This window comes from Cimex lectularius, unplaced genomic scaffold (assembly GCF_000648675.2).
Source record: "Cimex lectularius strain Harlan isolate CLEC.00 unplaced genomic scaffold, Clec_2.1 scaffold254, whole genome shotgun sequence".
In the NCBI taxonomy this organism is placed as follows: Eukaryota; Metazoa; Arthropoda; class Insecta; order Hemiptera; family Cimicidae; genus Cimex; species Cimex lectularius.
Window position 1 is genome coordinate 547,309 of NW_019392818.1, and position 26,607 is coordinate 573,915.

Here is a 26,607-nt window from a genome sequence, read left to right on the forward strand (position 1 = left end):
AGGAAGTGCTATACTAATGTTGTGAAAATCAACAAAGCGTGTAAATTTTATTGACCAGTAGATTTTGAGAATTTAAAATCAATTTCCAGAAATTTACCGTTTTGGACTGTCCGTTCAACAAACTTTTCTAATCTACGAGGAATCGATTCGACCCAGACCAAAATCCTTTGACCCATTGCCTCCTATTTTGTGTCCAAAGTTGGTAATTATTAGAGGCCGTTCTAATGTGTGAAACAAAATATGTTCATATTATATGCGCTATTTTTAATAAATATGCAAGTAAAAAAGAAAAACATGTAAAGTAAAAAACATTTATTTATTCTTTTTTTTAAAGAATTTTATAATTTAAACTTACTAGTTTACTAACAAAAAGGAACAATATAACAAGTTAGTAAGTAGAAAATAAACCTTTAATTTTCAAATTTATTTGAAATTACGTCAATTTTTAAATTTTTATAAATAAAAATGTATCTTTCTAGTACTATGATTGATACTATGATATAATAATTAAGGAGTTATGGAAGTGTAAATATATTATTGATTATTTATATTGGAAAAATTGGAAAAAAGAGTTAAAGTAAAAATTTAAAACTTTAACCTTCAAAATTATTTGAAATGATGTACCTTTTTCTTGATATCTTAAGTTCTCTGAAAGCCTTATTACGTTTTTTGATTGTTTTTTTTTAAACTTTCAATAATAATGTTGGTTATCTTATGCAAATTAATGTAAAATATGTGATTATATGTAAAATCCTCCAAATATTTACAAATATATAAAATATAGTTTATTTACTCCTAATCAGCTTGAAACATGAAATAAAAGTTTCAAAACTGTGTGTCATAAAAAATATGTGAACACGGCCCTAGTAATTACATACTAAATATCAGTAATATATTGTTAAGAGATGGATCGACCTTGTGTAGATATCTTACAATTAATTAAGGTTTTCAGTCGAGATAAAAAAGTCAATGGCACGAGCGGGATTCGAACCCACGATCTTCGGCTTGTACCTGATAAAGAAATTGTAAACCAACTCAGCTCTGAAGATGTTGACAAATTAAACGGAAGCATGGCATGAAGTGGGGAGTTTCTAGGTTTCTGCGATCCAATACCTGATTATCACACATATTAAATAATAGGATAAGACAAATTTGAACGAAAGAAAAAATAGTGAGTTCCTTCGTCAAAATTCCGAGGAATTGTACTTCATCAGGACTATGAAAATATTTGTAATGGTTTAAACAGTTAACATATATCTACTTACAGTCTTTGAAATTATGGCTTTAACCATAATTAATTTGTGAGCATTGCTTAGTAGGGTGGAAAACTTTAACATTTCAATTGTAACCTTACTTCGGTTATCCTATCGTATCGTATATCCTAATAAATTTATTATGGTTGACGTTATAAATTCTAATATTGTGTGTTTATATATTCATATTTGTAAACCGTTTCAATCAATAGAAATATTGGGTTGTCCGGAAAATAATGCAGGATTTTAAGTTTTCATTAAAAAAAATCTATATAAAATATTCTGTTTACGTTTACAGGATTACTCATTTGTATGAATGTCANTTTGATTAAAGAACATTGCTTTAAAGTAACTAGTTTCTTTTTTTTTGTTTAATACCAAAATCCTGCATTATTTTCCGGACAACCCAATAGTTTCAAAGTAATGATGATATATATTCCTCGAAAGCTTGACGAAGGGACTATCTAATTAGCCTTATCCTTGTATAATAATATATAATTGTAATGTGTAGAGATTAGTGACCGTTAATCGTTAGTTATTCAGATATCGTGAGATGCGGTCGGGTGTGATGTAGGTTTCAGAAAAACATTTTCTTTATCGTGCCAACGTTTCGATCTTTTATTGAGATNTTTATATTCCATTAAAGTAAATAATTATGTGTAGAGATTAGTGACCGTTAATCGATAGTTATTCAGATATCGTGAGATGCGGTCAGGTGTGATGTAGGTTTCAGAAAAACATTTTCTATATCGTGCCAACGTTTCGATCTTTTATTGAGATCATCTTCAGGGCTCAAAGTGTTTGTCTTCTGTGTAATTGTGCCATCCTTGCGTGTCGTGTTGAGAGTGCCCGAAACGTTGGCACGATAGAGAAAATGTTTTTCTGAAACCTATATCACACCCGACCGCATCTCACGATATCTGAATAACTATAATTATAATATTGAGCCTGAGCAATTACATCAATATAAGACGCAAACTTATCAACTATCAACAACAGAACTTTAAATTTTTATCGACAACGCAAGAAGTCGATATAGACGTCACCATAAAACGCTGGACAGTTATCCCAACCCCCTTGTGAAACATCTTTCTTAACCCTTGCCTATAAAATTCTAAGGTACCTACAGCTTTTTTCTCGCCTTTGTTTATTTATTTAAACTGGTGTTGAAATAGTGAAAAGCTTGTAAATTTAAAATGGCAAAATACGTTTATATTTTTGGTTATATATTTTATTTGTTTACTCTATTATCCTCTGAGAGCGGGCAGTGTACTTGGACTTTACCTCCTCTACACCGCAGATATCCAACTTCACCCTCCACCATCTTTGCATCTTTCCTGACAACACAGCCATGCTATCCTCTCATCCCCACAATTGCTTCGGAGGAGTTCCAAGCACATGGACGAAAGATACCCGAATTGAGCAAACACTGGCGTATAAAGCTTAATGAAAGCAAAAGCATTCAAGTATCAGTCACCCTTCGAAGGAAAGCCCTTCATACAATATTCCTCAATAATACTCCTAGCCCAAAAACAGACTGCGTACGCTACCTTCCATCTAGACTCAAGTCTCACCAGAACCAACATACACGACTAAAAAGACAGGCACTAAACCAATGTTTCGGACTACTCTACAGACTACTGTCATACAAATCTAACGTTTCAACACAAAACAAACTGGCATCAGTGAATCAGTGACCGATAGTAAATTATTATTCGGAGATGGTGAGATGCGGTCTGGTGTGACGTAGGTTTTAGAAAAACATTTTCTTTATCATGCCACGTTTCGATCTTTATTGAGATCATCTTCAGGGCTCAAAGTGTTTGTTTTTTGCATGTTGTGTCATTCTTGTGTCAGCTCCGAATCATAAGTCAATGCTCCTTACTACTTCTCCAACAACCCCTTCACAACGACCTCAAAATCCCTTTCGTGCGAAAAATAATTCCTAAAACCTTTTCTACTTTCTGCACTAAACTCTCCTCTCACCCCGATCGAGTTGCCCAATCCTTAACCCCTACAAAACCACCCCTATAATACCACGACTGAAGAGGAGATGGCCTCGGACCTAATGAACAAGAATTAGTCCTCGTGTATAACTAGGAGAAAAACATTGGTTAACTCCCCTCACGACAGAAATGTCATTTGCTCCATGTCATTTGTAAATTTAACTTATTAGAGGTTGTAAATAATTATTTTTTCTAAGGTCTTGGTTGAGATAAAAAAGTCTGTGTCACGAACGGGATTCGAACCCTCAACCTTTGGCTAAATGCGCCGCTACTCTACCACTTGTGTTATCGTGACTGCGATCCTCTCGGACGCCTACTCTCCATCTCAACCTACGACCTTTCGAATTTTCCCTCTTTTTGCGATTTTCAAATGTTGTGTAATTGGACTGGATTCTCAGCGACTTATGAAGTGGACACCGGGAGCTGTTTCGTGAAGTGATACTTCTTTTACTTTTTAAATATTAATCCATTTACGTTTTCGTAGTCATTTGACTAAGTTACGTCTTTCAATCAATTAATTATTCTTTCTAGTCTTGGTTGAGATAAAAAAGTCAGTGCCTCGAGAGGGATTCGAACCCACGACCTTCGGCTAAATACACTGCTACTCTACCAATTGAGCTATCGTGACTTCGATCCTCTCGGACACCAACTCTCCATCTCAACCTACAGTTGTAAATAATTTACAGAAATAAGTATATTAAATTTTAAAAATATTTTTATTTATTATAATAAAATATTTGGATTTTGAGAAAATTGGGTTGCAAGCAGAAACTTATTCTGCCCGACCTGCAGTTGGGAGCTGTCTGTCCCTGGATTACACACATAATTCAGAAAGAGTTCCTACCTAAATATTTGACTTAACGCTAAATTTTCCTTTACACAAATATTTCTTTTACCTGTTACATTTGTTTCCAATTTTGACAAACTATCCCCAAAAGGATGACCGTTATCCTTTGACTCGGTTCGTTTCCTAGGTCAGTCGCACCACTGTAAATCACGACTAACCTCACCATAAACAACCAACCCACTCATTGGTATTGTGCTTAGTGGGTGAGAACTGTGCCGTCGGCTACCTTGGCCCATCCCCGTCGGTCTAGGCCTTCCCAATCCACCTTAAATTCATTCGGCACCCTTTCAGACGATTATTTATGGGTTTACAAATCCAGCTCTCAAGCCCGGAGAGTTTTGAAAACAATCGAATGAAAGAAAAGAAGCCGCTGGCTCGTCTCGACTATTTTCAATAACTAGCCGACGCAAAACTTTAAGGAATTTTTCCTTAACACAACAACCACACAGAAAAAAATCCGAAATATCAAGACGCTATTAGAAAATTCACAAAAATTCACAATGTAACTAAAATAAAATTAACCTGTAGGTTGATGTGTACGATTGTTTTTGGTCTGAATAAACTAGGTAACTGTTTTTGGTTGTTAGACGTGCCTCGACTTCTCACCATTTTTAGTGATGTGTTTCTTGTTCAAAATAGTTATTTTGTATTAAAAATAATAAATTTTCGATTTCCTTTATTATAATAACAACTAACCCAAGATGCCTAATGACCAAGAAACTCGTGTAGGTACAAAAATTAATTGTGAGATTTCTGAGGTCGTCGAGGTGATGAACCTTGGTCGATTCTGATTGTCCTGGTCCGCCTATTCTTGCTTTTTTGGTCTATCAGACGCGTTTTACCTTTTCATATGGCTTCATTATTGGATTAAGGAAAAAATAAACAATTTCGTGCTGGGTTTATAGAACAGAAACTAATATTTCCAATGATCGAATCTCTTTTTCCTTTGGTCATCTTATCCCGCCTCCCAGGTTTGCTCGGTCACCTGTCTTCGTTTTTGTAATTAATTATTTGAAGCTGAAAATAATAGATTTTCGTCTGCTTTTATAAAATCATGTGGGTACAAAAATAAATTGTTAATTTCTTCTTGAGGTCTGCTAGGTGATTAGCCTGTATTTTGGTCGTTCTTAATTATCCTTGCTATTTTGCTTGGTCAGATGTGAATTGGCTTTTTACGAGCTTACATTGTTGATTTCAGACTAAAATAAACAATTTTGTACTGCTTTTAAAAATAAATAACCCAATATTCTCAATGACCGAATTACCCTTGCAGGTTAAGCCTGTCTACGCTCGCTTTTTGGTTTGTCAGACGCGTTTTGTCTTTTCGCACGGCTTCATTATTGGATTTCTTGTTGAAAATAATGATTTAAAACAAAAATAAACAATTCCGTATTGATATTATAAAACAAAATACCCGAAATTCCCAACGATTAAGTCTCTCTTGTAAGTACAAAAATAAATAATAAGATTTCTTCTTGAAGTTTACATGTTGATGGAACTTTAAGTAGGTCGTTTCTGATTATCCTGGTCCGCATATCCTCGCTATTTTAGTCTATCAGACGCATTTCAACATTTCTTCAGTGGACGGTTTGTAACAAACATTATTAAATAATTATTTGGAGATCGTGAGGTGTGGTCTGGTGTGACGTAGGTTTTAGAAAAACATTTTCTTTATCATGCCAACGTTTCGATCTTTATTGAGTTGAGAGTGCTCCACACGACATACAAGAATGACACATACACGGCAAACAAACACTTTGTGCCCTGAAGAATGATCTCAATAAAGGTCGAAACGTTGGCATGATAAAGAAAATGTTTTTCTAAAACCGACGTCGCACCAGACCGCACCTCACGATATCCAAATAATCATTGGCCACTAAACTCTACACACGTATTTAAATAAATGAGAAAATAACGCACAAACTCAGTGGAAAACCAGCAAACAGGCTTTATTTTTGGGCAAAATTAAACCCTAATAAAAAATCTTAATATTTTTTTCAAAATTATTTATCTTTTAACAATAAATACAATGAAATAGCCATTGGTCAATTATCTATCGCATCTATACCGAGTCCTTTTTGTCGCTAACGATAAAAGTCGTTAACGTTACGAAATCTACTATTGACACCCATTATTTTATAAATGAACTTTAACTAACAAGTTTCGAACCAAAAAAACAATTACTTTTTCTTTTTCAGATAAAAGTGGTCATTACGTTGCTAAGGACGTGCTATTGCATCTCGGGTCATTTCGAAACATGCAACCTAAACCATTATTCATTAATTACATATCCTAGTAAGGCCAAGAAATTAGGAAAACTGGTTATTACTTTTGGCATTAGAAGTTTGTTCCTAAGTACAACTATTTAGGACTTACAAATGTTTAAGTATCAAGATGTATTTCCTATTTGTTGAGAAAATTAAACATACAATTGAACGTAGTCTGAGAAATCTTTTTTTAAAGGCCACATGTGATAGTGATAATAAATTGAAAATAAACTGACAATTTTTCTAGCTGATTTATCATTAATTCATAAATGTGTGGTGTTTAGTGACCGTTAGTTAGTGATTATTTGGAGATCGTGAGATGCGGTCTGGTGTGACGTAGGTTTTATAAAAACATTTTATCGTGCCAAAGTTTCGAACTTTGTGTGGTGATTAGTGAGGGCACTCTCAACACGACACGCAAGAATGGCACAATTACGCAGAAAACAAACACTTTGAGCCCTGAAGATGATCTCAATAATGATCGAAACGTTGGCACTATAAAGAAAATGTTTTTCTGAAACCTACATCACACCAGACCGCAACTCATTATTTCTGAATAATCAAGTTTCGAACTTTAATTGAAAACATCTTCAGGGCCTGGGATTTATAAACATTGTATAATCCAAACAATGTTTATAAATCCCAGGCCCTGAAGATGATCTCAATAAAGATCGAAACATTGGCACGATAAAGAAGATGTTTTTCTAAAACCTACGTCACACCAGACCGCATCTCACGATCTCCAAATAATCATTAATTCATGAAAGGCATTTTTCGTAATGTAAAGATCAAATTTGACGTTAATTTTTTGTCTTTTCATTCACGGCTGAACAGAAACTGAATGCACTGTTCTCGGTTGTAACTGATTAGCACGAGTTCAAGGTTCTTCCAAATTCGTGCAGAGCATTCATCCTAACCGAAAAATAGTTGAAGTGGAAGATGAAATGGTTTTCCCCCCGTTTTGCAATGGAATTCCTTCTCAGTTACTAAAAGGGGTGAGATAAGGTGGTTTACATTGGCGCAGTTTTACTTTCAATTATTGATATCAGGCTTAATTTTCTAGATTCGCTAGTGTTATCATGGTATTAATTTTTTTTAGAATTTTTCCATTGACGGTTTAGGTTTTGGCTCATTAATCTCGGAAAATAGGAGAATATCAAAAATCGAATTCATGCTTGGAAATCACGCGAGCCATGTACAGAACTATAATATTTCTCAAATTGACTTCTTCCTATTACACAGGTTGGCTCAAGGGAGACCTTTCCCATTTCGTGTGTCTGCGTGATTGTTTCACACAAAGACCAAAAATAAACCAACAATTTTAATATAAAGAAAATCCCTTCAGGTACGAGAAATTGCTTTATTTCTTCTTTTGTTATTTAATTGTTTATTTAATGTATGCTCTCTTCATCTACCTGTTCACTGATTAATCTTTCTCCATTTATTTATCTGTGCATTTATTTTCTTATTCTCTTTCACTTTCTCTCTCTCTCTTTTTCTCTTACTCTTTCTCGCTCTCTCTCTCTCTCTCTCTCTCTCTCTCTCTCTCACTCACTCACTCACTCACTCACTCACTCACTCACTCTCTCTCTCTCTCTTTCTCTCCCTCTCTCTCACTCACACTCACTCTCTATCTATCTCTCACTCATTCATACTCTCACTTTTTCACTTTCTCTCGCCAGTTCTCAGCATCATAGGTGGTAAAGGATCATCACAGACGATCAATTGTTGATTTTTCTCTTTATATCTCTCTCACCGTCTCTCTTCTCATACTTCATCTCTTCCTCCTCTTTCTTTCCTTCTTCTATCTATCTTCCTTTCTTTCTCTCTTTCCCTCTTCCTCACTCACTACTCTCACTCTCTCTCTCTCTCTCTCTCTCTCTCTCTCTCTCTCTCTCTCTCTCTCTCTCTCTCTCTCTCTCTCNCTCTCTCTCTCTCTATCTCTCTCTATCTATCTATCTATCTATCTATCTATCTATCTGTCTATCTATCTATCTGTCTATCTGTCTATCTATCTATCTATCTCTATCTATCTATCTCTATCTATCTATCTATATTGCTCTATCTCTCTTTTTCACTTTCTCTCGACAGTTTTCAGCGTCAGTGGACAGACGATCGGTCGTCTACGGTTGTGATAACTTAGGTGGTTTTGAATAAATTCAGTTTTTAAATTAATTATTCAGAAATCGTGAGATGCGGTCTGGTGAGATGTAGGTTTCAGAAAAACATTTTCTTTGTCGTGCCAACATTTCGATCTTTATTGAGATCATCTTCAGGGCTCAAAGTGTTTGTCTTCTGTGTAATTGTGCCATTCTTGCGTGTCGTGTTGAGAGTGCATTCACGATTTCTGAATAATTATCGATTAACGGTCACTAATCACCACTCAGTTTTTAAAGATAAACCAAAAAATCAATTTATATTTTGAGACTGTGAGAGCAAATATCAATATTGCCTGCTGTTTTACCGTAAAACTTTTTACTTTAAAAAAAATCACTGCGTTTGATTAATTATGTTTATGTTTTCCTAATTCTTCTCCGGTCAGCAAGGTATCGTAATTTTTGCTGGTTTCTTTTGGCAGACTCATTCGGCATTTCACCATTTTAAGTGGTGGGTTTGTATGTTATTTTCTCTTATTTTGAGTTAATTATTCATTAATTTGAAAATAAAACACACCGTCGACCAAGCCAATTATTCGACTGAAAGCTAACTAAAATCATATTGTGAAACGGGTTATCGCTTAAATATTCATCTTCAGTTTTATTTTTCATTCAAACCTTGCACAGAAAACGCTCTATTTCGCAAATATGGTAAACTGTATTAATGAACAAAGTCGTAAGTTCCCTCGTTCGGAAATAAATTGACTCGCTGACATTTGAAAATAAAAAAGTCATCAAATTATTTGTGTACGTGTTAGTATTGCGATTTATGCTAGATTTTGTACTAAGCAAAGGTGCTGATTTCGTTGTATATACAAACTGTATATATGGTAATCCGAGGCCGATCACCATATTCCCAGAGTACAATAAACCATTCAGGGTCGCGATTCACCGAACATTCGTTTCCTCCTTAATGAAAGGATAATCACGGACGACAATATTGGACGAAATAAAACGACACAACGTCAACAATACGGTACTTAAAAGTTCAAATTGTCAAAAGATGTGACCTATGAAAATAAACCGTGCTGATGGTAAAGACGATGACGAACTTCATAATAATGTAGTAGAAAAAAATCCGAATCGACATATACCGTGATAATTCAACTGTCTCATAACGTTAAAAATTAATCTGAAAATATAAAATGCTGCCTGGGTCCCGCACGAGCTGAATGAAAACGTCAGAAGCTGAAATTTGACGAAAATTCTTGCATGTTAAAATGAAATACATAATAGCATGTGAAAAATGGATTTTACATGGCAACCGACGTCGTTCAGGTCAATGGTTATCAGACGCTCAGCCACCTGGACGCAAACCATTAAAAAAAGAGAGAATAATTAAGATGCAAAATGGTGGCAAAGCGGATAGTCGTTTACGTTTTGGGTTATCCATTTATTTTATTTTCTACCGATGGTGAGACAGTGATTAAAAATCCTGTTGCAAGATCACGCTTTATTTCATTTTTGCAATAGAGACTGTGAACAGATTAAAAGGGTTAATTGTGAAATCCTACTATATCGTATTGCTTCTCCTGACCTGGTCCCTTCAGACTACCTGTTTTGAATGGTGCTTGGACAGCTCACTACTAGGGTAAATTTTTACAAATAAATTAGAGCTTGAAAACGCCTTTTCTGGTTTGGTACCTTATGCCTCTCCTTTTATAAAAATCTGGTTTAAAAATCGTTTGCAAAAATGTATAGAGAATTTGACAATTTGTTATTTACTCAAAAACAGAATTTTTGCGTTACAAATATTTAAGAACGAAAAAGCAAACGATATTATAACTGAAGATTGGACTTGATTCTTAATAACTTAACTATAGAGTCTATGAGGCTCAATCACCTCAACCTACTCCCGGATGCTTGACTAGATGCACCAAAATTTGAGGAAAAACCGCCGGCGCTGGTAAATTCGGTAAAGCCCTTGTTTAAATACCGACTGTGAACGGTTTTAAGAAATTTATCTAAGAAACTTACCTTATCCAAAAAAAACTCCTGTTTATTCAAATGTAAATTGTTGCAAATTAATCGGAGGTTTAAACCACATTTTCTGGATCGATGTCGTTACTCGATTTTTTTTATAAAGCTCTTATAGAAAACGCAAAGGCAAAAATAAATAAGAAAATTGGTAAATACTATGTAAAAATGTAATTTATTTGCTATTTGGTCATTTTTTCTGTAAGATGCGTTTAGTGCTCTTTCAATCCATGTGAATTGAAACCAGGAAGGAAAAAAGAAATAATTCAATATTTTAGTTTAGCCGTTTTACATAATTATGGTCCGCTTATCCTCGCAGTTTCGGCGTTAGTTGTCGTTTCACTGAGTTTGGTATTATTGAAATAATGTTTGTCAGAAACTCACCATTGAAGATGTGCGCAATGTTCAAATGGGCCTAAAAGCCTTAAATAGCAAGAATAGGCAGACCGAGATGATCAGAATCGACCAAAATACAGTTCCATCACCAGCAAACTTCAAGACGAAATCTTATAATTTATTTTTGTCCCTACAAAGGAGATTTGGTCGTTGGGAATATTGGGTTTCTGTTCTATAAAACGAGCACGAAATTATTTATTTTTACCTTAATAAATATTTTCAACAAGAAATCCAATAATGAAGCCGTGCGAAAAGACAAAACGCGTCTGACAGACCAAAAAAGCGAGCATAGACAGGCAAGAGTAACTCTGTCATTCAGAATATTGAGTTATTTATTTTTAAAAGCAGTACAAAATTGTTCAAAAATCTCCCAATTTTTTGTACCTACAAGAGCGATTTGAACAGTGGGAATATTGGTTTATTTTTGACCATACAAGCTTTACGGATTATTTATTTTTGCTTGAAATCAATTCTTGCGTCGAGAAATATAGCAATGAAGAAGTGTAAAAAGTCAAAACGCGTCTTACAGACCAAAATAGCGGGTTACTCTCCACATTACCAGAAACATATCGTTAACAAGACATACAAAAAATAAATGAATCCGTTGTAGCAATGTCATTGTAACTCTGCTAAAAGCTAAAAAATAAATATTTTTCTACTTGAATATATCTTTGATAAACATAATATACTTTTTTAATTAATAAGGTCAATTATGTACTATGTATAAATACATATATGTACTAAATACATTTATATAGTATAATTTTCATACATAAAATCTTTGGGTTTTTTTTAACTGCAAACAAAAATTTTATCGTGAGATTTCTTCCAGTGGACCTGTGTGGTGATGGACCTATAATTTGGTCGTTACCGATCATTTTAGTCTGCCTACTCTCCTTGGTTGGTTTATCTTTTTTCTTTCTTTCAAATTCGCCTTATTACTGATCTTTTATAATATTAAGGCTGATATCAATTAGACCAAGATAATTTCTGTATACAATCTGAACGCGTGTTTCGGGAAGGTTCTTTTTCTAGCGTAAGTGGTCTGTTGTAGGAATAATTATTTATTTATTTACGGTTTCCCAATTATTAAGGGGGTTATAACCGTACATAAATTTAGGAATATTTGTAATAATAAAAAAACCATAAAACACACAATTTAGAATGAATTAAAACAATTTGAAATGTGTATTAAAACTAAATTATCAATTATTAATTATCATCAAATGCAATATTAATTGTTAATGATACAATATTTAATTTTTTAATAATAAAATTTGCTTAAACTGATATTAAATATATCTACATTTTCGAACGAGTTTAACAAATTTGTTGTTCTTGGTATAAAATCGTATTTGGCATAATTGTTAGTTCTATGGCAACCGAAGTAGAAAGTTATTTGACTTCTGGAACGATAAGATGAAACATGAAAGTTAATTCGGTTAAGCAGCAATGGGCAATCAGTTCAGTAATGTAATAATTTATACAATAATATACATTCAAAGAAATTCCTTCTGTACAGAACGGCCGTCAATTTCAGATCCGACATTATCTATGCGAATGGTGTATCTCTGTATTCCAATTGTTCTGTAATGTATCATGCGTAAAGAAATCTTTTTTGGACCGCTTTTATACGGATGGATAGAAAGGGAGCAAAAATGCGATGAACAGTAATGTAATTGGTCTTACAGTGGAAGTGTATACAATTTTCAGTGTATCTGGACCATGAAAATATTTAGTATGATGCGTAATAAATCCTTAAGTTTTATTTGCTTTAGCAATACTTTTATCAATGTATGTATGATAGTTTACCTGACTATTTATAATGATGCCAAGATCTTTAAAAATTTCACATGTAATTAAGAGCGAGTCTGATATAGAGTAGTTAAATTTATTAGGATATTTTTTTAATGCTTTTTTATTTCCATGAATATAGGTGTATGATTATTTACAAAGTGTAGCACAGGCATGGATTACAATCCGTTATTTTAGCCAATTTTGTATACTGGGAATACAAAATTTTGAAAATAAATGAGAAGTGAAGTTTTAGGGTATACAGTAAATCAGGTCAGTGGACGTTCCAAAATGAATCATTTTGGGTAGGCTTAGGAAGAGCAAATAGCTTACGAATAAAAAATCTTTGGAATTTCTCGACTTCTTCATATTGTTGATAGCCCCATATCGGGCAACCGTTTTTTCTACTAGTCTGGAAGTGTCTCTTTGCCTGGAGGTTATGCTCCACACTCTTTTTCGCCCATCTGGAGATCGTAGAGCAAATCAACATTCATCTGTAAAAAGAACAGCAGACCAATCGTCCATCCAATGGCCGTGCTCTCGAGCAAATGGGACCCGTGCAACTCTTGTCTGTCCGGTCAATTCTGGTCCTCTTACAGGGCGAAAAGCCATCAGTCTATACTGATTTAATCTTTTCTAGCAGTGCGTTCAGAAATTTGGAGTAGATTGAGGAAGAGAAGAAATTTTGTCTTTCATTGATTATCTAAAGTAAAATTTAAAATTAAATTAGACAAATCACACACTGCGATTTTTGCATGTGTGCATTTCGGTTGCGTAACGAAAGGACTCAATAAAAATAGTTTATCGTAATTCTGTACATTTTTATTGAGGAACACAGAACGCGACGTCTTCGGCGGCGTTGAGCCAGAATCGCGCCTGTCCCGTCCCGCCGAACGGTATCGCGTATCGACCCGCGATGTCACGCGAACGCAAGTCCGCCGTCGGTGATTCAGCAAGTCCGAGAAGCGCCGCTTTCGGCCAAAGCGTACACGTCTTACGTCCTCGTACGCAATCGGCCGTGTGGCGAACGGAACGGCCCGGCGTCCGGGGGCAACCGCCTGCTTTCACTGGGACCCGTCCTGCGGGTTTGCCTACCGAAGCTATGAGTCAGAGGCTCGGCGGCTCCCTTCGTAAAAAATTGCGCCACATTGAAACCTCGTCCGCCGAGCGGCAGCTATATGGAACCTGGCCATCTGAGTCCTAGCCAGTCACTAGCCGACTCGAGAAGCCGACGCGTCCGGCCGGCACACTACCGCGCGCTCACGCCACCCCTTCCTTCACGCGTTCCAATCGTGCGTCACATTCCTTTTCACCCCCAGTGCGTCACAAAACAAAACAAAACGTCAGGTACGCTAAATTTATTTTTTAATTACATTTTAGTTTTTTTAAATTATATTTTCAAAAATCCTTGATACCATTTCCGTTATATTCGTTAAAAAAAAAAACACGAGCTAATAAGCCATATTAGCTTATAAACATCCTTATGATTAAATAAAATAACTATTTTAAGACAATAAAAAATCTAAAGTAAATAAATAGCTGTTTCTAACCATGAAATACTTAATTACTATAGGAATATAATTAGGTCAAATAGATCAAATCGTATGGCAACTCCGACAGCGTTTGAAAAAAAATTTAAACAACCCTTTGAACACACAACGGACCTAAATTTTGTTTTTGGTTTTAGGAGGTCGTAGTTGTATTGATGTAAAATTACCAAAAATGACTTAATTTTTTATTCAAACCAGCTTCAACGAGATTTCTCTTTTTTCCTCATTATTTTTTTTTCGTTAACCTACCAAAATGATAAAAGGACATTATTTACATGTTTGTATGATAAGTGTAAAAAAATATTTTTTAAATTAAACACTAAATTAAATGGATAATCTTTGTTAATGTGGTAAGCAGAGTAGAATTAATACAAGGATTTCTTATTTCTACAGCCAATTTTTAATTTTGTGTCCCAAGTTTTTTCTCTCAAGGCTGTGATTACAATGACGGCTTCGTCATGTCTGTTTTGGCAGTCTGAAGATATTTTAACGTGTAACGCTTTAATGTTTAATGTTGTTAATGTGGAAAGCATGTAGAACTAATGCACATATGGATAACCTCATGGCGACAGCCAATTTTTAATTTTGAGTCCAAAATTTGTTCTCTTCATGCTGTGATTTACAGTGACGGCTTATAACGTCTCTTTTGGCAGTCTGAAGATGTTACAGTTTTTCCCCTTTTTTTTTCAAAACGATGATCTTGTTGGAATTACTTTTTTAAAATTTCGTCCCGCCGACTTTGAACTTTGAACAGAGCCGGTGCGGAACTTCGTCAAACGATGCCGACACCCGGCATTCCCGTTCTACCGGACCTGCTCTTGACGTCACTAAGTCAAAAATATCAAAATAAAATCTTACTTTTTTATATGGCTTTTTTAAAATGCCTCTGATCGACCTGTTAAGAGATGTAAAACATCTTTTGCTGCCCTTGTTCCATACTTTGAAATTCGGTTGTCAAACTAAAGACTCGCAGTTATATTTGTTGTCAATACGGGGTTTACAATAGCCTACTAATGGAAAATATTATGGGTTAAATAATAGTTCAGTTTACTATTGTTTTATGTTTATTTTAAATCAAGAGTACAATTTTCGATTTCTAACATAAAAATATAATAATAAAATAAATATACTTATATATTAATGAAAAGAAAAACATAATGGTCAATAATCCATAAATGTCGAGATTTGGTGAGTTATCGGCGAAACACGTTTGGCGAAGAATCACGTGAAGAGCGAAGTTCAGTTGAGAAAGCGATACGTCCACGGCTGAGGCGTTCACAAGACTGAAGAGGCGGCGTCCCCCAGATGAAGACGAGCCCCCGTCGGCACCGTGGGGGGGCGGTGATTCATTGGTGACGTCACGGGAACGGGTAGGGTTGGGGCGGAGGGGAAGTCGAGTCCCTCCGATAACGCTTCCCGCCGGCTGGAGGGGGGGTCCCGGACGTCACAGCTCTTCCCCCTCCCGTCGATATCGCTCTCTCCCTCACTCTCGCTCGCTCTCTTTCTCTCACGTCTACTATCTCCTCCCTGAACCATGAATGGTTGTCACTACCTTGCCTGAGAGCCTCCATTCAGGAACCACCTCTCATGGGTCCTCAACCCAGCAGACACAGTGAGCATAAGTCGTCAGTGATGGACAAGATATCGCCGGCGTAAGATACGTGACAAAAAGTGCGAATACCCCGGTGCCAAAAGGAAATGTGTGCTTTCCTTGATATTTCGGGTGAGTTCATATATTCAATTTTTTTTCTAAAAGGAACAAAAATAAACCAAAACATTTTAAAAAAATTTAACTTTAAAACAAACCCTCGGTGTTTTTGTCTGTCGAGAATGTCGGTCCGCCGCCGTTTATACGGGAATGCTGCCGGCATCATATAGCACTGTGGTCGGCTGCCTTTTCTGACCCACTGTTCAAATCTCCCGGCATCCCTGGCATCCACGGTCGACCCTATCCCACGACGGCCGACTTCTTTCGCCGATTCCTGGCCATGTCCGAGATGCCTCACCGGTCCAATGCAGGCATCTTGGATGAAGAAAAGTGCCGACATCCCTTGATTCCGAACGGTTTTGACATGTGTGCCCCGTGTTTGAGCATCGCGACAACACACCGGATCTACCTGCACAAAAGAAATGATACTCCACGTTTTTTAATTTTTTTTTCAATCCTACAACTGCTCAAAAGAACAAAAACAAACAGAAGAACCTTGACGAATCACTTTGCGAATTTATCAGTGAAATTTGTTATTAAACAATATTTTTCTTCGAGAGTAGAACTTTTAGTTCGGTCTTATCCGAACATCCTGCCGATCCTCGCTTTTCCGGTCTGTCAAGCGTATTAGTTGTTCAAAATATTCATTTTAGGCTGAGATCAATTAATTTCCTCTGTACTTATAAAAATAAATAACCTAGGATCCCTAATAACTTAGTCATTCTAGTAGGTACAAAAATAAATAGTGATATTTCCTCTTGAGATTTGCGGGATGGTGAATCTTAAGTTTGATCGATTACAATCATTCTGGTTCGCCTAGTATCGCTGGTTTTGATCTGTCAAACGCGTTTTTACTTTTTGCACGTTTTTATTGTTGGATTCCTCGTCCAAAATAAGGATTTCAGGATAGAAATAGCAAAAAGTGTTTTTTTAAATATCCCTAAGGATAAAAATAATCTATTTCGTACTGCTTTGGAACAATTTAAATAATTTAGGATCTCTACCTATCTAGATATTTTAATGAGTACAAAAATAAGTTTTGATATTTATTCTTGAAATCTGCGGATGGTGGATTGTGGTGTGTATTACAAAAGTCCTGGTCCGCCTAGAGTCGAGGGTTTCGACCTGTCAGTCGCGTTTTGATTTGCGCACATTTTTATTGTTGGATCCTTTGACCAAAATAATGATTGCTTATAGTTAGAAATGATCAATTTCTTACTGCTTTTGATTAAATAAATAACCTTGAATCCTTAATGACCTCAGCTATGCGTGTTGATGTACTGCAGTTTGGTCTATACCAATAATTTTGGTTATTGTAGGACCGGGGGTTTCGATCTGTCAAACGAGTTTTTATTGTCGGATTTTTAGTCCAAAATAACGTTTTCAGTATAGAAATAATCAATTTCATACTGATTTTTTAAAAAAATTGCTCGAGATTTCTAATGACGTGGTATAAAAATAAATTATGAGATTTGTGCTTGAAGTTTGCGAGATGGAAATATTTGATCGTTTACGGTCATCCTGGTATGCCTATCGTGGCTATTTTGATCTGTCAAACATTTTTTTTTCTTCAGTGGTTTGTGATAAATGAATAAATGAGAAAAACAACACACATTAAAAAAAAACATTGAGGATAGGCGGATCAGTGTAATCGAAAACGGCGGAACTATAATATTAAATTTTCCATCTTATCTTCATGGTTTCTATTTATATTGACAGTTTTTATTGGAATTTTTTCTCCCGTTTAGAAAGTATACCATATAAAATAAAGAGACCTATTTCAAGGATTTTTTTATCACAGTTCTTTAAAATTCGTTTTTTTTTGTCAAAAATTTTACATGCAATCTTGGTATTGTATCATTTTATACTATGTTATGATCGTCTTTGGCAAGTAATGTTTGTAGGATTAAACATACATAACAAAACACGAAAATAAAAAATAGCTTAATAATAATGAAATATTATATTAAAATGATTTTTTTGTTCTGACAAACATTGTAGTGCTGTTCGCGACGTAATCATGCATATTATTATACAATAAAAAGATTTTTTGCATTTCCAAAATTATAACGATTGGCATTATTGTTAAATTCCTGTAAGAATTAAAGATTCAGACGTGAAAGTTTATCAAAAATCGAACGTCACATTTTCTTTTTAAACATATAACGGAACATAAATGGAAACGAGTTGTGTAACAGACATTTCACCTTTAAATCCATCGTGGCATAATACTGTCCTTTTTCCATCCCCTTGAGGATGATGGTCACATTCAAATGTACAGTTTCGAACCAGAATACGTTGCAAAAAACCTATGTACTGTTTGAAATTTTTGTTCGAGACGTTAGTTTAACTTTTCCAATTTTATGCTAGACATGTAGACGATATAAATTGGCCAAATTAACTTAAAATAACTGATATTTATAAATTGTTTATCAAAAGAATTGTTTTTCTCTAGTCGTTCGTATTTTTAATATTTTAATTCATGTCTTTCTTACCAATTCTAAAGTCAAGCAAGGAGGAAAAATGTATATACTTGGTTATTTATATGTTAAGATAAACCTTAATGCTCATTTTTATAAGTATTTTACAAAAAAAGAAAACTGAAGGACAACTCGTACTTTTGATTTGTAATAATGAATTATACATACGTATATACATAGCGATAAAATATATAGAAGTTTACACTTTTAGCCATAAAAGACAGTCAGTAACGATAGTATTCTATTTTCAATTTAAACTTATAACAGTGTATAAACAAAATTGAAAAATTATGTAAATGTGATGATTTTTAAATTTTTGAAAATAACATACCTCAAAAAGTTATAAATAAAAACCGTTGCATAATAAATTCAATTTTATTTTTTATCAATAAAAAATCTTCACCATGTTTATTTACTGACCAAAACTTTTAATTTTGTTTTTCCAAATTAAAATTCAGTTCAAACTGAAAACGAAACTGTGAGACTGCTTCAAAATTACACTTTTAAATTAAATTTAAAAATTGTAAAACGTGCCTGAAATTGGTTAAAATAAAAAGTAATATAAGTGAGGAAAGACAAAGGACAAGAGAACGGCCTCCTAGGCACGTATCTATTTGCTACGACGGCAGAAAGAGCATGGAAGGAAAAAAAAATTATTGTCCTGATTAAAGGGCGAATGCCAAACGATGCGAAATATAAATGATAACCCCGAATAAATCGGCTTTTGCGCCTTTCCAGTCCCTTTCATAAAGTGCATCTGTCAGTTTTATTTAGGCGATCTTTCAGGAAAATAGTAAAAAAAAAAATTTAATGAAACGCACATAAACAGCACAAATTACACGATTTGATTTTACATCAGTAGGTTATTGAATATTCAGTTTCAGATCAATATTATGCTGTATCCATCTTGGTGTTCTAATGTTTTCACAAATTTGTTGTTGTTTTTGTTATTCTTAATCCAACTAGTTATAATGAACAATTATCTATTGTACCTAAATAGATATCAGTGAAAAGATAAATTATAGTGAACAAATATTTTTTTTGTTTTATTCTCTCAATTATTATTTATTAAGTATAACTTATGTTCGTATTTTTGGTTGTTTTTTCAATACTTGATGTTTTAATATGCGAAAAATGGGAGCAGGCCCGCTGGTCCGAATTGTTTACATCGTGATCCAGGTTGAATGACACCCTTGCTCCAGTACACAATCGCCTCTTTGGGAAATTAAATCAACTCGGTTTTATTTGAATATTCACACTGGAAATCTTAACGCTTATGAGTCGGTCGTAAACGCTGCTTGTTTTTTTTCTTTCTTTCGATTTTTTATATCGACTTTATCGCGCCTTTCGGTCTTGCGGAAATGTCCATGAAGCGATTTTAACAACGGATATAAAAACTAAATATCGCGGATTTTATTGCTTTTTATTTCCATCCTCAATGAAATCTCTCGTCATTTCAACCAAAGAAGGCTTTGAATGAGAGGGGGCCGCCATTTTTAAAATCTATTTTAATCCTTTGACATAGATTTTGTGCGGACTAAGTGTTTATAGAACCGGACACTTATTTATTATTATCATTTTTCGACTTTTAGAGGATGTGGAGATTCGCAATATGCACATTTGACATTTGACTTTTTTTAAATATATATATTTACACACACACACACAAACTTTCTCTCAATATTTTTCGCTCTTTATATTAGACTAGCTATTTATTTATTATATCAATCACGATCCCTCCCTCACTCTTTCTATTAGTCTGTCTTTTTATCCATTTTAGAAGTTTATATATTTAGCTATAAAAGAGAGCCAGTAACGATATTATTCAATTTTCAATTTAACTTATATCAGTGTAAAAACAAAATTTAAAAATTATGTAAATGTAATGATTTTTAAATTTTTGAAAAAAAAAAAAACGGGACAAATTTTATCACGATCACACCCCCCTTTCTCTATGTATCTGTCTTTTTCTTTTTAACTCTCTATATACTATCTCCGTATATCTACCAATCAATCTCAATGATTCTCTGTTCTGTTATTTTTTTCTGTACATGTATCTGCACGTAGACGAATCTTTCACTCACTCTCTCTTTATCCATATCTTTCATTGTTTTTTTCTCTCTCTCTCTCTCTCCCTCCCTCTCTCTCTCCCTTCCTCTATCTCTTTCTTTTTTCTCTCTCTATACACAGACGAATCTTTCACACACTCTGTTCTCTCTCTACCTATTTCTTTTTTTTCTCTCTCTCTCTCTCTATCTATATGCTGTATCTATACATCTATATCCACCTGTTTATCCCAACCACTCAATTTCAGTAATTCTCTGTCCCGTTGTTTTTTTTCTGTCTACGTATCTAGGAACGACGAATCTCTCTCTCCCTCCCTCTCTCTCTCTCTCTCTCTCTCTCTCTCTCTATATATATATATATATATATATATATATATATAGCTCTTTCTTTCTTTTTTTTCTCTCTCTCTCTCTATCTATGTACTTATGTATATATCTATCCATACCACTCAATCTCAATGATTCTCTGTCCTGTTGTTGTTTTCTCACTATGTAGAATACACACAGAAAAACCTTTCGCTCTCTCTCTCTCTCTCTCTCTCTCTCTCTCTCTCTCTCACACGCTCTCTCCCTCTATCTCTTTCTTTTTTTTCTCTATCTATGTACTATATCTATCCCTACCACTCAATCTCAATGATTCTCTGTCCTGTTGTTTTTTTCTCTCTATACATAGACGAATCTTTCACTCTCTTTCTTTCTCTCCCTTTTCTCTCTTTCTTCCTCTCACCCTCCCTCCTTTAATGTTTCTTTTATCAAACCAATTTTCGGTTTTTAATTTTTTGTTTTCCTTTTCCAGGGCTAAGAGAATTATTTATCGTGGTGACCTGCGTCCTGCTCCTTCCCTGTGGAGGCATGTCTGCTCCGTACAAGCCACCGGAGAAACCTATTTGGGTCGACCCATGCGGCGGGCACACGAGCGTCTCCGTTGAGCAGGGCGACAGCAGCCAGGCGTCAGACCAGACGCTGCTCGAGGGCATCATCATCACGGCGAAGAACGCGCTCAGCTACGCCTCATCTCTGTCGCACCAATACGTGAGTTTTTTTAGTTTCATAAAGATTATCGGCCATTTTAAAATGATTTTGTTTTAAACGTAACAGATTAATTTTTTTGTAATTTGATTATTACAATTAACGTTTGAAATCGATAAAAACAGTTTTTTTCGTATGTTAAATATGTCGAGCTTTTTGCCTTTTGTGTCCTGTAATTATGCAGTAGGCATGGGTGTAGCCAACTGTTTCTCCAACACCGCTAGAGCGACTTAAGAAAGTGTCTAAAAAACGTCCTCCCGTTCCTCCCCGCCCTTCTCATCCTTACTCTAATCCATTTTATTGTAAAATGTCCATTTTCCTAACGGGTCTCCAGCTGGCGGACTTGTGAAAAAACGTCGCGCCCGTCTCACGTCTCGACACGCATCACCAACTGACCGTCTTTGCTCAACTTATCACACCCGGACACGGCCGGTACTCCGTTTTCGGCCCTGCCCCTCCTGCCGTGATGAAAGGAAATTCCCCCCGGAGGAAAACTTAGGGCCGGCTGACTAAGGCAACCTTCACAAACAATGAAGCATCCGTGGTTATTGGGAAACCCCGACGTTAACTTATGCGAGAACTTGTGTCCTGTGAATGCCAACCCGCTATCATTTCAACTTGGCCAACATTAACGAAATTGAGAAAAGCGTTCTTCCCAGTCCCTTCCTCTAATCGACAACATAATGAAACATATTTCCGTTTAATTATTTCAACAATGCAATAAATTATTTCATCATAAAATAAGCAAATCGATTCGTTCAATTGTAAACGAATTTTCCCTGTGTCCTTTGTCTTGTTGGAAATTTCTAGAGGAACGGTCGGATACGCTTCAGCCTAGAAATTATAGGGAGGATCGTGATTTGCAAGCGGAATCGTTTCGGATAGGGAAAACACGTGCTAATGGCAGAATTTCCGATCTCGACGGCCTAAGAAACATAATTTAACTTTAATAAAAAATCATCAACATTTGTTAATTTGTTTATTTACTGACCAAAACTCTTTTGACTTTGTTTTTCAAAATTAAAAATTCGGTTCAAACTGAAAACAAAACTGTGACTGCTTCAAAATTACACCTTTAAACATACTTTAAAAGTTATAAAATTGCTTCGGTTGTTGTATGCCTTATGAAAATAATTGTTAATTGGGTTTTTCTGAATTCCTAAAAGTTAGTTAAAAAGAAAATGCTATGCTTTAGTATAAAAGCAAGAGTTAAAGAATCTTTCGACATAATCAATGGAAATACTTGCATTAATCCTTGCTCTGTTTATAAACTGCGCATTAATATACAAGGTGATAAGTGAGGAATTTAATTTAATTTTTACCCCTTTCTTTTAGTTTTGTTTTGAAATATTCCCATTTATCATAAGGCTTTGTGATACAATAATAAATTGTAATGATGTATACTCTTGTGCATACTGGTTTTGAGAGATGCAACTATTGACTATTGACCAATAAAATTAATATGGATTTGAATGTTTTTTTAAGCTTTTCCAACGGTTTTTTATAAATTTTAATTGTAGAAAAATGATGAAAAACCATAGGAAAAGCATAAAATAAAAAATTTGAAAAAGTTGGAAAAGCAAAAAAAAATCAAATCCGTATATCTAGCAACAAAAAGAAATGCACATAGAAAATTTAATAAAATTAATGGTTTATTCTTGAAAATTTATTGACAATATGATAATTAGACGTATAAATACAGGATTATATGATTTGACGTTAGTGGAAGCAAAAGTTTCCACTATTTTAAAATAAAATTTAAAACCCCTATAGCACAAAAAAAGAGAAGAGAAGGCAATAATATTTTTCTAGAATGCAATTAATTAATTAAAATAAAAAATAATAAAAATAAAAAAAGGTCAAACTGTAACTAAACAGATGTAACTATTGACTATTGACCAATAAAATTAATACGGATTTGAATGATTTTTTAAGTTTTTCCTACAGTTTTTTGTATTTTTTTAATCGTAGGAAAATAATTAAAAACCATAGGAAAAGCACTAACATAAAAATCTTAACAAAAATTAGGAAAGCCTAAAAAATATCCAAATCCGTATAAATAGCAACATAAGGAAATGAACGTAGAAAATTTAGTAAAATTAATGGTTTATTCTTGAAAATTTATTGACAATATGAAAATTAGACGTATAAATAAATACAGGATTATATGGTTTGACATGACTGGAAGCAAAAGTTTTCACTATTTTAAAATAAAAGTATTATACTATAACAAAAAAAGAGAAGACAATAAATTTTTTTAGAATGAATTAAAACCAATAGCTTTTGTCTAATAAAGAGTTTCATATATGTATAAGACGTACTATATATAGTGGTCTAGCGTCTCAGATAGGGCTAGTAAAAAAAATTGTTAATATATTGTTTTTATGTACTTTTATGTAATTATAAATTAACAATATGGTGTGGACTGTTATACAGAAGCCAGAATATATTTTCTTTACATATAAACTTTATAATTTTTTCTACAAGTTCTTCTTGGTAGGCAGATTTGGCCAGAATGTTTGTTTACTTTAGTCGTACTTAAAGGTCTTTTAATCAAATAATAGTTTATTATAGTTGACGTTTTGGTGCTAATCTGTAGCTTGCTTGTGAGGTATTCTCGGGTATAAAAAGTTTGCCAAGAAATTATTAGGAGAGATTAAGTGTAGGTATAAAGTAAAACTTATGTCTGACATTCATGTGACGATTGTTCTTTGAGCACGGGGATTCGGCGAAAGAGGCAAAGTGCTCGTTTGCGGATTCCATCCGTGGGATGACACCGCACCGCCGCGGACCCCCTCGCCTCTCGAAGGGTGGCCGTTTGCTGATGTGCCGAGTTTCGCCAGATGATCTCCTAGACTGCCTGTCGCCTTCGATAATCTGAAACCGGTGACACACACTTCACACGGGAGGTGTCCGGCCGTCCGGTTGGTACAACTGTCTAATATCCGGGTGGGTTTCCGCCTCGTCTGCCCCGTGTCCGGTCGGGTCTCAAGACGTCGACGGAATTCAATACGTACCGAGGACTGGGGCCCACCCCGAAATCGGCGGACTGAATGGATCCGACGACGGTTGTTGTGTAAACAAATTGGACGGCGAGCCGAATCTGCACAACGTGAAACGTGCACGATTAGAAGAGGAGAGCTTCACTGGAGCCTTGAGGAAGCTTCGACGGTTTAATTTTCCCACGAAATTATAGCTTATTTCATCACAACGCTCGTTTTATTAATCCGTGTGTTACGCTCTATTTGACGATGATAACAAATAACAAGCAGAATCTGAAGTTTGAGGGGTGATGGACTTGTAATTTTCGGTAGTTTCCGATCGTTCCTGCCCTCTCTCTAGTCTTACAGGTTTGGTATGTCTTACACACTTGACATATCCCAAAGTCAGTGATAACAGGCGTTCTAAATAATAAATAAATCACACATAATATGAGCTGTGATAAAAAGCTGAAACGGAACAAACTAAACCAGCAATTTCTTCTTCAATGATCGAACACGATCGAAGTCCATTTAATATTATTCACAGTCAGGCAGGAGTTAAACTAAAATATTATTTGTAGCTTGGTCGTTTCCAATCATGTTGGTCCGCTTAGTTAAGCTGTTTTGACAAAAATGATCTAATTGGACTGTGAGCCGACATCTGCACAACTTGAAACGTGCACGATTAGAAGAGGAGAGCTTCGGTGGTTTAATTTTACCACCGTTTTATTAATCCGTATGTTACGCTCTAAAGGAAGCTTTTTTGCGTTCTTTGACAATGATAACAATAACAATCAGAAGTCTGAAGTCTGAGGGGTTAAAGACTTGTAATTTTCGGTCGTTTATGATCATTCATGTCCCCTCTAGACTTATAGGTTTGGTATGTCATAGACGCTTGCCTTTTCCCAAATCCAGTTATGACAGACGTTCAAAATAATGAATAAACCACAGATATAAATATTGCAGGTGATGACCAACAGCTGAAACGTAACAAATTAAACCAGCAAGAAAAGCTCTCCTTGAATGATGAAAACGACCGAACTTCATTATTTACAAAAGCTATACAGTCAGCCAGGAGTTTAACTAAAATATTATTTGTCGCTTGGTCGTTTCCAATCACGTTGGTCCGCTGATTTGACAAAAATGATCCACAACGGAACACTCCAAATTATTATTAGTGTATTTATTTATAGTGGATTTCATTAGCCAGTTAAATACGCATTTTAAATGCAAAGGAAAAAATATTTTCACCAAGGGATTCCATATTTTATGCTAGTTTGTATATTGACTCATCGGTCCGGGGGTATTTTGTGAACCTGGGAGGTTTGGCAGATTAAAAAAATAGAGCTGTTTTATGATCCAAAGATCGTCGGCCACAGTTAGCGAAAGAGATAGAGGAAGAGTGAGATAGGGTGAGAGAGAAAAGTCCAATATTTGCCAGAACCGAGGCCCTCCGCGATAGTTTTCACAAAGCGACTCCTTTTCGGTAGGACATAAAAGGTCCTTCTTAATGACCGATTTACGAACTGGACGGTTAAAACGACTCCAAGGAGCGGAAAAAAGAGCTTTTACGACCCCGGGATAGAATTGGGTCCAGGCGCGGGTTTGAGTTAAAGGAGAATAAAAAAAAAATTGAGCGGAAAAAATCATTTGACGGATCGTGACCGCCCTGTGGTTTGTTACACCCCCCGCCCCGAGGCGGCTTCGACTAAATAATTACATGAATTATTTGTGTATTCTGTCTCCTCTTGTTAACCGGCAGGTCTATTAGGAAGATCGTTCAATTTCATATGGACCTCAAGTTTCGGGCGGCCCCCGGAGGCTAATTATTTCGGGGGAAATAAGTTTTTTTTAAGACAATTATAAAGCCTTAGAAATTACCTTGTCCTCGGGATAGTTGACTTCCAAAACAAGAAAATCAAAACCCTAAAATCTGCAAACGACGTAAAGTTATGAAGGTGCACTGGGTGGTCGCGAGCAGGCGGTACAATTATCGTTTTCACTGATCATCCCAAACCCGTCTCAAACATCATGAAGGCCCTGAAGTCTCCCAGTCGGTCAACTTAATCTACAACAGCTTATGGATGAGGGAGGGGT

General features: G+C 35.2%; 1 protein-coding gene across 4 annotated transcripts in view; it reads left to right on the plus strand.

The window, feature by feature from the left end:
• Positions 1–26,607, plus strand: part of LOC106670563 — a 166,663-nt gene that overhangs the window by 134,312 nt on the left and 5,744 nt on the right. For 2 of the 4 annotated variants that reach the window (XM_014401032.2, XM_024228406.1), the window contains one exon: positions 21,297–21,532. In XM_014401032.2, the coding sequence (XP_014256518.1) occupies positions 21,353–21,532 (180 nt within the window). In that variant the 5' untranslated portion in view covers positions 21,297–21,352. Of the gene's footprint in view, positions 1–13,859; positions 14,044–15,778; positions 15,970–21,296; positions 21,533–26,607 lie in introns of those variants that run through there. The other 2 variants (XM_024228405.1, XM_014401030.2) reach the window with 2 other exon arrangements.